The following is a 14,271-nucleotide window of genomic DNA, read 5'->3' on the forward strand; positions in this document are numbered from 1 at the left end:
CTTGATAGAGGTTTATAAGATGATAAGGGGAATAGATAGAGTAGACAGTCAGAGACTTTTTCCCCGGGTGGAACACACCATTACAAGGGGACATAAATTTAAGATAAATGGTGAAAGATATAGAGGGGATGTCAGAGGTAGGGTCTTTACCCAGAGAGTAGTGGGGGCACGGAATGCACTGCCTGTGGAAGTTGAGTCGGAAACGTTAGGGACCTTCAAGCGGTTATTGGATAGGTACATGGATTAGGGTAGAATAATGGAGTGTAGGTTAACTTCTTAAGGGCAGCACGGTAGCATTGTGGATAGCACAATTGCTTCACAGCTCCAGGGTCCCAAGTTCGATTTCGACTTGGGTCAATGTCTGTGTGGAGTCTGCACATCCTCCACGTGTGTGCGTGGGTTTCCTCCGGGTACTCCGGTTTCCTCCCACAGTCCAAAGATGTGCAGGTTGGGTGGATTGGCCATGAAAAATTGTCCAAAATTCTATGATTAACCTAGGACAAAAGTTCGGCGCAACACTGTGGGCCGAAGGGCCTGTTCTGTGCTGTATTTCTCTATCTCTAATACCAGCTGAACATTGCTCATCCCTCAAGATGGAGATACCGTGGACTTGGTCCACATTACTGTTGTCCAAGCATACAGAAGAATCCAGGACTTCTTGCTGTCACAGGCCCAGTGGTGTAAACCTTTGCCTATTCTATAACTGCTTGTAAATAGATTGTGGTTTGTTCTAACTGGACCAGTATATGTTTGTTTTTAGTTACTCAGCCAGGATGCAATTTTATTATACTACCCTTTCATTTTTCTCTTCTCCCAGATGTAGAAGTAGTTCGGCCGTATACTCCTGTGTTGTCATCCTTGTATACCGAGCCAAAGGATGGTGGTCTTACCTGTACAAATATCTATTTAATGATCAAAATTTACCCTGATGGACTGCTGACACCATTTATTGACAAGCTTCAAATTGGTAAGAGAGTGGATTTTGATTTTAATTGTTTGATCCGACTGTTCTGCCTATCAATGAGATGCAGATTAATTGCGATACTTTTCATTGTCAAAATCTTTGCAATTAGTTTGTACTGGTGACTCAACAGTTTGGGTTGCATCAGAATCAGGAAACTAATTGTGATTTATTAGAAGGCTGAGTGGAAGTGAACATGCTAAAATGCAAACAAATAACAATAAGCAGGGATGTGGGAGGGGAGAGGGGGAGAAGTTTGTGGTTACCCAACTTAGATATTACAATTTAACTAAAATTGTGTTAGCAACTGAGTGAATAGAAAACAAATGTTTCCAAAGTTTTCTGATGTCAGCATGTAACCTTCATCGTAATCCTAAATATAATGATAAATGGGATCTATCTTTTATAAAACTCCTCACAGAATTCCCCTGACAGTCATTTAGACAGGATTTGACGGTCCTTTCCGCTGGTGGGACCTTCCAGTCCCGCTGATGTCCCCCCCCCCCCCCCCCCCCCCCCCCCAGTGGTGGGTTTTCCCGGCAGCGGGATGGGCAAGCCACGCAAACCACAGTAGGAATTGGTGGAACTGGATAATCCCGCTGGCAGCCAATGGTGAGCCTCTTCCGCCGTCGCTGGAAAACACACCGTGGAAGTGGCCAGATAATCCCACCCCCTTGTCTTTCCTGCATCCATACTCTATACGTGGAATTGAAGACCAAGCTGCAGGTTCACTCAGCGGTCATCAGCAAAATGAAATCCGAAAAGATATTTACTCAAAACTACTGAATGCTTCCTTCTGAAAAAATAAAATCCATTTACTTTCACCCTTCCATAGGTTAATTAAGCAAGGAAATGTTAACTAAAACAGAAATTATTGCAAGTGCACAGTTGGCACATCATTATCTATAAAGAGAAAGGGCAGAATTATATTTCAGATGAAGGCTCTTTTATTTCAACATGACTTGTCTGTTATATTTGGTGTAATTTAAGGCCACCGAGTTGAAGTGTGAACATATAATCAATGGATAATTTAACCGTATGCATAATTGTTTCTGTGATATTTATTTCAGTATGTTACAGTTTCCTAATGCCTTCTTCAAATATTTTATGTCTGTGTGGCACATGTAGCTAGACACTTATCTTTTTCTCTATGAAGGAATATTAATGAAATTGTAGGAAGGTGTGCCTTTGCGAGACTGAGATTTTGTGAACCACAGTGTGTCAGTCGTGTATTGTGACCTGCCTTGATGAATCACTTTCTGAAGTAGCTCACAATCAGTTGCACCAGTGTCGATGTAATATATTCATGGTTCAGCTATGCTGCATATATTTACTGAGGAAATGATTGAATTGCAATATTGAAAAGGCTGATGTTGCAATGAGTGCCTACAATTGCAGTTTTCCGTAAGGGAAACAAGTACATTAAACTAATGTGGAATTAGTCTTTCAGGACCAGGGACATTGTTGAGCAATTATGACCGAGGACATTGTCTAAAACCCAGTTACACATCTGTTCTATGCGGGAAGTCGGGCACATTTCCAGTGCCTGTGGCCAGCATGTGTGCAGGAAGTGTCTCTAGCTATAGCCCCGAGAAGCTAGAATTTTGGAACTGAAGTGGTGGCTGGCGTCTCTGTGGAATGTCTAGCACACACAGAGAGGCTCACACCATAGGCTAAGAGCCCATAGGCAGGAGATGAATGGGTGACCACCAGGCAGAAGAAGAGGACTAGGCAGGCAGTGCAGGAATCTCCTGCGGCTATTCCCCTGCAAAAAAAAAATATACCGCTTTGGATACTGCTGCGGGAAATGGCCTCTCAGGGGAAAACAGCAACAGTTAGCTTTGTTGCATCATGATTGGCACTGCTGCACAGATGAGGATTAAAAAGTGTGGGAATTCAATAGTTATAAGGGATTCAATTGTAAGGGGAATAGTTAGGTGTTCCCCTGGCCACAAACGAGACTCCAGGATGATATGTTGCCTCTCCAGTGCTAGGGTCAAGGTTACCTCACAGCGGCTACAGGATATTCTGGAGAGGGGAAGGGGTGAACAGCCAGTGCTCATGGTTCACATTGGTACCAATGGATTATGTAAAAAAGGGGATTAAGTCCTAAAAGCCGAATAATGGGAGTTAGGAAGTAAGTTGAAAAATAGGTAGTTATCAGAGGTAGTTATCTCAGGAATACTACCAGTGACACGTGCTAGTCAGAGTAGAAATAGCAAGATATATTGGATGAATACATGGAAAGAAGTGCAAGGTGGAGAGTTTCAGATTCATGGGACATTGGAACAGGTTCTGGGAGAGGCAGGACCAGTACAAACTGAATGGGTTACACCTGGGCAGAACCCGGACTGATATCCTAGGGTGAGTGTTTGTTAGTTTGGTTGGGGAAGGTTTAAACTAAAATGGCAGGTGGATGGGATCCTAAGCAGGATGACAAGGGAAGGAGAAACAAGGACAACAATAAAAGAAAGGACTGTAAAATGCAAAAACCGGTAGACAGATTAATCAAGGGCAAGAGGCAAATAGGGCCACAGTACAAAGAAATGTTAGGATGACTAACAATGGCAAAAAGGCAAGTAAAAAGGTTTTTTTTCATAGAATTTACAGTGCAGAAGGAGGCCATTCGGCCCATCAAGTCTGCACCGGCTCTTGGAAAGAGCACCCTACCCAAGGTCAACACCTCCACCCTATCCCCATAACCCAGTAACCCCACCCAACACTAAGGGCAATTTTGGACACTAAGGGCAATTTATCATGGCCAATCCACCTAACCTGCACATCTTTGGACTGTGGGAGGAAACCGGAGCACCCGGAGGAAACCCACGCACACACGGGGAGGATGTGCAGACTCCGCACAGACAGTGACCCAAGCCAGAATCGAACCTGGGAAGCGATTGTGCTATTCACAATGCTACCGTGCTCCCCAGTATAAGTTAGACGAACTGACGGCACAAATCGAGGTAAATGGATATGCCATTATGGAAACATGGTTACAAGGAGATCAAAACTGGAAATATAATATTCAGAGATATTTGACCTTTCATAAGAACTGGAGGGAAGGAAAAGGTTTTGGGGTAGGTGTTAATAAGAGATTAAATGAGGACAGTTGTGAGTGACGACCGATGTGGAGTCCATTTGGGTGGAGGTTAAAAAACAGCAAGGGAAAGAAGACATCGGTAGGGGTGCTGTATAGACCCCCAAACAGTAGCCATACTGTCGAAAAAATAATAAGAGCATATAAAAAGAATAGACCAATAATTATGGGTGATTTTAATAATAAAGTGAGAAAATAAACCGCGAGGGCAAACTAGCGAGGAATATAAAAACTGACAATAAAGGCTTCTTTAAATATATAAAAAGGAAGAGGGGTGAAAGTGAACATAGGCCCCTCAGCATGCGGCCCGCGGGCCGTAGTTTGCCCACCCCTGTGTTAAACAGATATTTTGCATCAGTCTTTATGGCGGAAGGTACTTCGAACATCCCCTTAATACCAAAGAATACAGGGGCAGCAATTAAATACCATCACCAGCATTAGAGCAATATTCAACAAATAACGGGACTAAAGGCCGATAAGTCCTCTGGCACTGATGACTTGCATCCTAGGATCCTAAAAGAAGTGGCTAAAGAGATAGTGGATATATTGGTTGTAATTTTCTCAAACTCCTTGGAGGAGAAGTATCGGAGAATTGAAAACTACCAATGTGACACCCCTATTCAAAAAAGGAGGGAAGCGAAAAGCGGTAACTATAAGTAAATGAGCCTAATATTGTCCTGGCTTTTAACTTCCAGCCTAACTCCCTGAACTTGTTTATTACATCCACACCCCTTTACCTACCTACATCGTTGGTACCAATGTGCACCACGACTTCTGGCTGCTCCCCCTCCCCCTTAAGGATCCTGAAGACATGATCCGAGACGTCATGGACCCTGGCACCTGGGAGGCAACAAACCATCTGAGAGTCTCGCCCGTGCCCACAGAACCGCCTGTCTCTACCTCTAACTATTGAGTCCCCTATAACTAGTGCTCTCCTCATCTCCCCCCTTCCCTTCTGAGTCCCAGAGCAGGACCTCGTGCCAGAGACCCAGTCACTGCAACCTACCCCTGCTAGGTAACCCCCCCCCCCCCAACAGTATCCAAAGCGGTATACTTATTGTTGAGAGGAACAACCACAGGAGATTCCTGCACTGACTGCTTCCTCCTCTTCCCACCTCTGTACCCAGCTACCTTTGTTCTCAGGTGTAACTATGTCCCTGTAGCTTCTATCTATCACCCCCTCAGCTTTCCGAATGATTCTCAGTTCATCCAGCCCCAGCTCCAGTTCCTTAACACGGTCTGTGAGGAGATGGAGATGGCTGTACTTCCCGCAGGTGAAGTCAACAAGGACACCGGTGGTCTCCCTTACCTGGAACATTCTGCAGGAGGAACATTCCACTGCCTCAGCTGCCATCACCTCGACTTAGTCTCAGGAAAGAAGAAGAAAAAAGTAAATAGCTTACCTGCTGACGGCATGGTTAGAGGAGGAGGGAGGGTGGGAGATACGACACGTGTAGTGTCTCCGGTTTCCTCACCGTTCAAATGTATTGGGTAATGCAACCTTCCCAGGTCTCCCCATGGCCGACTTCCGGTTTCCTGTTCCAAAAAACTAAATTAAAAATCAAAAACTCAGCTTACCTTCCAGCTCTCCCCTCCAAAACTGCTTTCCTCTCTGCCCGCTCCGTTGGAAGAATGAGCAAACAAGGCATAATATTTTTGAGGGGTTCAACAGCAATATTATAGAATAAAATGGAAAGTTCTCATTGGGGCAGTATACAGTGGTTAACAGTGTTGCTTCACAGCTCCAGGGTCCCAGGTTCAATTCCGATTCACTGTCCGTGCGGAGACTGCACGTTCTCTTCGTGGGTTTCCTCCGGGTGCTCCGGTTTCCTTCCACAGTCCAAAGGTGTGCAGGTTAGGTGGTTGGCTCTGCCAAATTGCCCCTCAGTGTCCAAAGGTTAAGTGGGGTTACTGGGTTACGGGGATGGGGTGGAGGCATGGGCTTAAGTGGGGTGCTCTTTCCAAGGGCTGGTGCAGACTTAATGGGCCGAATGGCGGCCTTCTGTACTGTAAATGGGCGACACTGTAGCACAGTGGTTAGCATTGTTGCTTCACAGCTCCATGGTTGCAGGTTCAATCCGGACTTGGGTCACTGTCTGTGTGGAGTCTGGAAGTTACCCCGTGTCTGCGTGGGTTTCCTCCCACAGGTCCCGAAAGACGTGCTGTTAGGTGTATTGAGTATTCTGAATTCGCCCTCTGTGTACCCGAATTGGCGATGGAGTGTGGCGACTAGGAGATTTTCACAGTAACTTCATTGCAGCGTTAATTTAAGCCTACTTGAGAAACTAATAAAGATTCTTATTATTAATTTGTAGAAGGCAGACCTGACTCAGCTGATTCAATGGTGTTTCAATGATTGCCTTTTGAAAGAGGTGGCAGCCATGGGAAGTATTTAACATATTCCGGAGTCTTTCCTTCAACAGATATGGGGCGCGATTCTCCGCTGCCCACGACGGGTCGGAGAATAGCCGGAGGGCGTCCCCGACATTTTTCACGCCCTCCCACTATTCTCCCCCCGCCACGGACGTCCCATGACACGAATCGCTGCTTGCCGTTTTTTACGGCGAATAGCGATTCTCCCCAGGCCGATGGGCCGAGTTCCCAGGCCTTTACGACCGTTTTTACGGCAGCAAACACACCTGCTTGCTGCCGTCGTAAAAACGGCCGCAATATGTCCATTCTGGGCATCTAGGGCCCCGATTGGCACGGCAGTACCACGGCCGTGCCAAGGGGGGCATGGGCCCACGATCGGTGGGCACCGATCGCGGGCAGTGCGTCCTTAACGGACGCACTCTTTCTCCCTCCGCCGCCCCGCAGGATCAGTCCGCGGGGCGGCCGAGGGAGATGACAGCCCCGTGCATGCGCGGGTTGGAGCCGTCCAACCCGCGCATGCGTGGCTGACGTCATCGTGCGCGTCAGCCGGCGTGACGCTTGGCGTGCGGACTTAGCGACGGGTGCTAAGTCCGCGATGCCGTGCTTCACGGGGCCCCGCTGCTAGCCCCACCCGGGGGGGAGAATCGGGTCCCGGGAGGGGGCGCGGAGGCTGCCGTGAAACATGGCCAGTTTCACGGCAGCCTTTACGATTCGCCGCATTTGCGAAGAATCGCGCCCATGGGAAGTGCAATATTTGGCTGACCAGTTATGGGCTGATGGGAGTTGTGCTTTGGCAACATTCAAGGATAGGCCAAGTTTCTTGTGTGCAGAATTGAAGAAATCAGGAGTGGTTTGCAAACTAGATGCAGAGTGGGGAACGACACTGCGGTCATCTGCAAACTATAGAACTATAGTTTGCACGTTCTCCCTGTGTCAGCGTAGGTTTCCACCGGGTGCTCCGGTTTTCTGCCACAAGTCCCGAAAGAAGTGCTGTTAGTTAATTTGGACATTCTGAATTCTTCCTCCTGTACCCGAACAGGTGCCGGAATGTGATGACTATGGGCTTTTACAGTAACTTCATTGCAGCGTTAATGTAAGCCTACTTGTGACCAAAAGATGTGCAGGTTAGGTGGGGTTACAGGTCTAGGGTAGGGGAGTGGGCCTAGGTGGGGTGCTCTTTCGGAAGGTCGGTGCAGACTCGATGAATGGCCTCCTTCTGCACTTTAGGGATTCCGTGAAAAGCTTGAGCAGATTGGGCTGATAGTCACAGGTGTTTAGAAGAATGAGAGGTCATCTTATTGAAATTTATGAGAGGACCTAACAGGGTCGAGAGGGAAAACTTAGAACGAGGGGATAGACTCAGAATGAAAGACTTGAGACGAGAGTTCTTCTTTCAGAGGACTGTTAATCTTTGGAACTCGCTTCCCCAGAGAACACCTGAGACTGAGCCTTAGATTTTTGATCTTCAAGACAGTCCAGGGTTATGGAGGCGAGATGAGGGCTGGGCATGGAGCAACAATCAGATCCTCCATGATCTTAACTGAATGACAGAGCAAGCTTGATGGATCGAATGACCTATTCCTGCTCTTTATTTCTTATGAATTATGTTGTTATTTCTACCTTTAACTGCCTTAGCATCAGGGACTCGGGTTCAAATCCACCCTCAGATAGTGGAGTTTGCACATTCCTCCCGTGTGTGCGTGGGTTTCCACCGGGTACTGCACTTTCCTCCCACAGTCCAAAGGTGTGCAGGTTAGGTGGATTGGCCCTGCAAAATTGCCCCTAATATCGAAAGATGTGGGGCTGGATTCTCTGATGCCGACGCCGAAATCACTCTGCCCCCTGAAAAGCGTTGTACTCTAGGAGTATAGAACATAGAACAGTACAGCACAGAACAGGCCCTTCGGCCCTATGGCGCCGCGCGTTGGCTGAGGACCGCCCCGCAATGTTCCGTCCCCGACCGGCCGAGTAACCGACGGCGTGGGTCTCTCATGGTCTCAGCCATCGGGAACTCAGAGTGGCGGCTGCGGACTCAGTCCAGTTCCGCCACAGTCGGGGGAGGGCCGATCTGCGGGCAGGGGGGGAAATATTCAAGGCTGGGGGCATTCTAGTGGAACGGTCCGGGGCGTGCGAGCCGGCCAATGGGGAGGACTATTTTGCAGGCCAGGTCCGCAAGCGGCATCTACCATGAAGCACGGCGCGGACGCTACAGACAGCCGTGCGCATGTGCGGCCACGGACCCGCTAATTCTCCAGGCCGTGCCTGGAAGCTCTATGCTGCCTTCCTGCTAGCCCCCCTGGAACAGGGAGTCGGTGGCTGTTTTGCGCCAGTTTTCCTGTTGTAAAATGTCACAGTTTTCACGCTGGCGTGTGGACTTAGTCTCCGGAACGAAGAATCCAGCCCATGGAGTTACAGGGATAGGGTGGAGGTGCAGACCTGGTTAGGGTCTCTTTCAGAGAGTTGGTGTAGAATTGATGGGCCAAATGGCCTCCTTTCAGCATGATCGGGATTCTATGATTCTATGTGGCGACTCCGTTTATTGCTGCCAGTTTCAATGCTGTAATGATGGAGAACGCTAACATTTCCACCAGTGTAACTGCAAAGCCCAGGCCAATTTTTAGCTCAGTACCTGCAACATGAAACCTGACTCTTTCATCTGGATTCAACAGTAAATATAGGATGATCTTTTAAAGCAGTATGGCCTTCCTGCCACTGAAGTGTTGTTTTTAACAGTCCAGTCCAAGCAGAGAATGCAACTATTGCCGAAATTAAATTGTTCTCATTACTTCCCATTTATATATTTCCCATCAAATTCTGTTAACATTGGTATTCCGTTGCGCTTTATATGTATTTTTCAAGGACAGAATGTTTTCTGACGTTGGAGTTCAGCTCTTCTCATTAAGCACTAATAAATGAGAGAGCTTGCATTTAGTGGAGATTTTCATATAACTTGTATCCAAATAATCAGTGCTAGAGTTTAGAATGCTTTTGAATTCATTATGCCATTACATCCTACTCTGAGTAGAAATAAACTTTTTAAAAATAGATTTATCCAATTGTGCACAATAATTAACCCTCTGAAGACTTTTCCACCCAAGCACTGTCCGACTGGCCAGCTGTTAAGGGGTTTACTTTCAAAACATCTGGTTTTGAGGCTTACTTCCTAGTATCATGGAATAATTAAGACACAGAAGGCAGTCACTGAGCCGGTCATGTCCATGCTGGCTCCCACGGACAGTGGTTAGCACTTTTGCTTCACAGCACCACAGCGCCAGGGACCTGGGTTCGATTCCCAGCTTGGGTCACTGTCTGTCCAGAGTCTGCCCGTTCTCCCCGTATCTGCGTGGGTTTCTTCCGGGTGCTCCGGTTTCCTTCCACAGTCCAAAGATATGCAGGTTCGGTGCATTGGGCATTCTGAATTCTCCCTCTGTGTACCCGAACAGGCGCCAGAGTGTGGCGACTACGGGCTTTTCACAGTGACTTCATACAATAAATAAATAAATAACCTTTATTGTCACAAGTAGGCTTACATTAACATTGCAATGAAGTTACAGTGAAAAGCCCAAGTCGCCACATTCCAGCGCCTGTTCGGGTGCACAGAGGGAGAATTCAGAATTCTCAGCTGGTACGGGAATTTAACCCACGCTACTGGCCTTGTTCTGCATCACAAACCAGTGGTCTAGCCCACAGAGCTAAACCAGCCCCGTTGCAGTGCTAATGTAAGGCTACTTGTGACACTAAAACAGATTATTATTATAATCTCTGCCAGAGCAATTTAGTCAGCCCCATTTCCAAATTGTCCTGCTTTTTTGTTTCCCCTACAGGTGTTTATCCATTTCCTTTCTGCCACTCAAATGGGGATTTTTCACAGTAACTTCATTGTAGTGTTAATATAAGCCTACTTGTGACACTAATAAAGATTATTATTATTAGTGCATTCCAAATCTTAACTACTTACAACTGGAAAGAACCCTGCCGATGTTAAATGCGAGAGTATCCCAAAACCCATAAGGGTAACTTGGAACACCGGTTCTTAATGGTGTATGTGTTCAATTTGGCACACTGTGAGGAAGAATATGTAAATCAGGGGGGAAAAGTCTAGTCGTTGTGCGAACAATTAATAAAGAATATTAGAAGACAGCTGCCTCCCCTTTATAAATTCCGTCTGGTCTTCTACCACTATATCTGGGACACATGGCCCTAACCGCAAAGCCAGCACCTTAGCCAGTACCTTGGCATCCAATTCAGCCGCAAAATGGGCCTCTTAAGAACCACACTCCATCTTTCTCAATAAGGTATCAGGCAGGTAAGCTGAACGTCTCTAACACAACTGGTAGTAGCTGGTCTGAGAGTTTTTTGTAAAAGTCAACAGGATACCCATCAGGGCCTCGAGGCTTTATTGGTCTGAATCAACCCAATCGCCTTTATCACCTCATCCCAGCCCAGCGGAGCCTCCGGCTCTTCCCTATTCTCCTCGTCTACTCTCGGGAAGGCCAACCTGTCCAGAAACGCCGCCGTATGTGGTTGACTCTCAAATCCCCTCGGGGATGGGCAATAAATGCTGGGCCAGGCAGCGAAGCCCACATCCCATGAACGAATAAGAAACAATCTGGCAACCCCCTACGGCGGCTTTGACCTTTCAGATACGGCCGGCGGGTTCTGAATGTCCTCGGGTGCAAAGGAGACATACCAGGATGCTGCCTGGTTTGCAGGATAGGTCTTATGAGGAAAGGTTGAGGGAGCCAGGACTTTTCTCTTTGGAGCGGAGGAGGATGAGAGGCATTGCCTGTTGAGGTGGTGGAGGCAGGCACGATAGCAATGTTTAAGGTATATCTTGATTGATACATGAACGGATGGGGAATAGACCATTAGTAGTAGGTCTAAATAAGGAATCTATTTCAGGGCAGGTTTGGTGGGCCGAAGGGCCTGTTCCTGTGCTGTAACGTTCTTTGTTCTGTTAATGCAGTGCAAGTCTAGGCTGCAAATCTGTTTTATCACGTCTTCAGCTGCATTAACTAATGTTGTACAATTTAAAATAATCCAGTGTTATGAATATACTTCACGAGCAAATATGTAATTGATACTATGTTCCAAAATGGGGCTGTGAATTAATTGTAGTTAATATTTGTGATTATTTGTTTGGTGATTAATGTTTCAACATATTAATCGTAGAAGTTGTGGAAATCATGGCAGATTTCAAAATTAGGAACTACAATTTTCAAAACCATGATTTCCAAACACCACCCAACTGCCTCTTTTGTTTTCAAATTAAAAATACAAAACTATTTTACCTGACGCTGGCTTAGAAAATCATGTCAGTTTGAGTAGGACTCCAAAATGCAAGGGGACGATGGCATTGGTGGGGGGTTTTTATGGGCCTTCTGGCAGTGGCTGTGGTGTGGGGAGTGTGTGAATTCGGAGGATTGAGGCTCATGCGGTGGGGTAGAGCAATGATGAAGGAGGACGTCATGAGGGGGCAGTGGCGTAATGGTATTGTCCCTGAACTAGTATTGCAGAGAAACCTAGTAATGCTCTGGGGACCTGGGTTTGAATCCCACCATGGCAGTTGGTGAAACTTGAAGTCAGTTTCAAACAATCTGGAATTAATAGTCGAATGATTATGAAGCCATTGTCGATTGTCATGAAAACCCATCTGGTTCATTGACATTCTTTAGGGAAAGGAAATATGCTATCTTTACCTTATTTGATTGATTTGATTTATTGGCCGGGATTCTCCCTTCTGCGGACTAAGTCCCCACGCCAACGGGAGAACCGGCGCCAACCACTCCGGCGTCAACAGCCCCCGAAAGTGCAGAATTCTCCACACTTTCGGGGGCTAGGTGGACGGCGAAGGAGTTGGTGCCTCTCCAGTCAGCGTCGAAGGGACAGCGGACGTTTGCTCATTCGCCGCAGGGCCGGCGTGATCTCACTCATGCGCAGAACTGCCGGCGTGGTTCTGTGTATGCGCAGACTGGCTGCCGTATTTTGGCGCATGTGCAGGGGGTTCTCTACTCTGCAACGGCCATGGCGGAGCCCTACAGGTGCTGGCGCGGAAGGAAGAAGTGCCCCCACGGAACAAGCCCGCCTGGAGATTGGTGCGCCCCGATTGTGGGCCAAGCCACGGTGAGGGTCGGATTCCCCCTCCCCGAGAACCGCCCCCACCGACTTACCCGCCAATACGTGAGTTGAGTGATTTACGCTGGCGGGACTCACCAAAAATGGACGGCCGCTCTACCTATCGGGGCCTAGAGAATCGCCGGGGGGGGGGTCACTATCAACGGCCCCCAACTGGCATGGTGGGAATCCCGCCTGAAAATCGGCGGCGGAAAATGCGGCAGCCGGCATCGGGGCGGCGGGGCAGGATTCACCCCCTCCCTCGGGATTCTCCGACCCTGTAGGGGGTCAGAGAATCCCGCCCATTATCAAATGTACCGAAGTACAGTGAAAAGTATTTTTCTGTGGTCGAGGGTGTCATGATATGCAGGCATGCAGATAATGATATACAGACAGGCAGCTAATGAACACAGAGAACAGGACATGACCAATGAGCAGGCAGGACACTCAGGTGTGGTATCTCACTATCAAAGGCACGAGGCACTCACACTCCGCCTCTTTCCACTGATGAACATCTACAGAGTGAGTCAGGGTGTATGTACAGTATCACACCTCCAGCACATGGCTAAGAGCTAGTCTGTTCAGTCAGACAGAGTAACCGCACTTAGGTTAGCAGAGAGTCAAACTCACAGAGAACAGTGCTAACTGTGCTATTAGTTCAATAAATCAGATTGAACTAACTTCAAGATCTGGAGTATTTTTTGTTTAAAGCTACATCCAGTTGCAGCCTGTATTATCCCAGAGTACATAACACATCAGAGGGAACGTACACAGTACGTACATAGTGGACAAAAGAATAATCAACATAGAACATTGACAAATGGTACATCGACAAACAGTAATTGGTTACAGTGGGGAACAAAGGACCAAACAAAGCAAATACATGAGCAAGAGCAGCAGAGGGTCTCGTGACTAGTGTTCTTACAGGGAACAGATCAGTCCGAGGGGGGAGTCGTTGAGGAGTCTTGTAGCTGTGGAAGAAGCTGTTCCTGTGTCTGGATGTGCGAGTGTTCAGATTTCTGTACCTTCTGCCTGATGGAAGGGTCTGGAAGAAGGCAATGCCTGGGTGGGAGGGGTCTCTGAGAATGCTGTCTGCCTTCCTGAGGCAGCGGGAGGTGTATCCAGAATCAATGTGGGGGTGGCAAGCATGTGTGATGTGTTGAGCTGAGTTCACACACTCTGCAGTTTCTTGCGATCTTGGGCCGAGCAGTTGCCATACCAGGCTGTGATGCAGCTGGATAGGATGCTCTATCGCACATCTGTCGAAGTTTGTGAGAGTCAATGCAGACATGTCAAATTTCCTTAGCTTCCGTAGCATTTGGCCAACATGTGACTCCAGACCCACAGCAACTTCGTCGACTCCCGCATCCCATGAACAAATAAAAAAACTTCATGTGGACTGAACGGACTAGATGTGCAGTGGTGCTGTGGAAGGAAACTTGTGGAGTTTGTGCAGGGTGATCAGTGTGTCGTGGAAGCGGCTTGGGAGTTGGCTATTTTGGATCAGGTGTTGTGCAATGAGAAGGAGTTTACAGGTGTGACCATGTGGCCGAGAGGCCTCTGGGAAGAAATGACTGCGTGAATTTTCTGTTCAATTGGAGAAGAGTTGCTTGGATCCCAAGGCTGTTTCTTGAATCTGGATGGGATAAGTAGCGTGATTCGGGGGCCTGAGTTGGTTGAGGTGCTTAGGAAAGTACTTTGAAAGATGCGATGGTGGGCAGTTTCA

At 47.6% G+C, this 14,271-nt stretch overlaps 1 protein-coding gene across 5 annotated transcripts in view; it reads left to right on the forward strand.

Moving 5' to 3' along the window:
• Positions 1 to 14,271, forward strand: part of LOC119967141 (cytochrome b5 reductase 4) — a 251,919-nt gene that overhangs the window by 93,994 nt on the left and 143,654 nt on the right. For all 5 annotated transcript variants that reach the window (XM_038799281.1, XM_038799278.1, XM_038799280.1 and 2 more), the window contains one exon: positions 818 to 967. In XM_038799281.1, the coding sequence (XP_038655209.1) occupies positions 818 to 967 (150 nt within the window). The remainder of the gene's footprint in view (positions 1 to 817; positions 968 to 14,271) is intronic.

This window comes from Scyliorhinus canicula, chromosome 6, assembly GCF_902713615.1.
Source record: "Scyliorhinus canicula chromosome 6, sScyCan1.1, whole genome shotgun sequence".
In the NCBI taxonomy this organism is placed as follows: domain Eukaryota; kingdom Metazoa; phylum Chordata; class Chondrichthyes; order Carcharhiniformes; family Scyliorhinidae; genus Scyliorhinus; species Scyliorhinus canicula.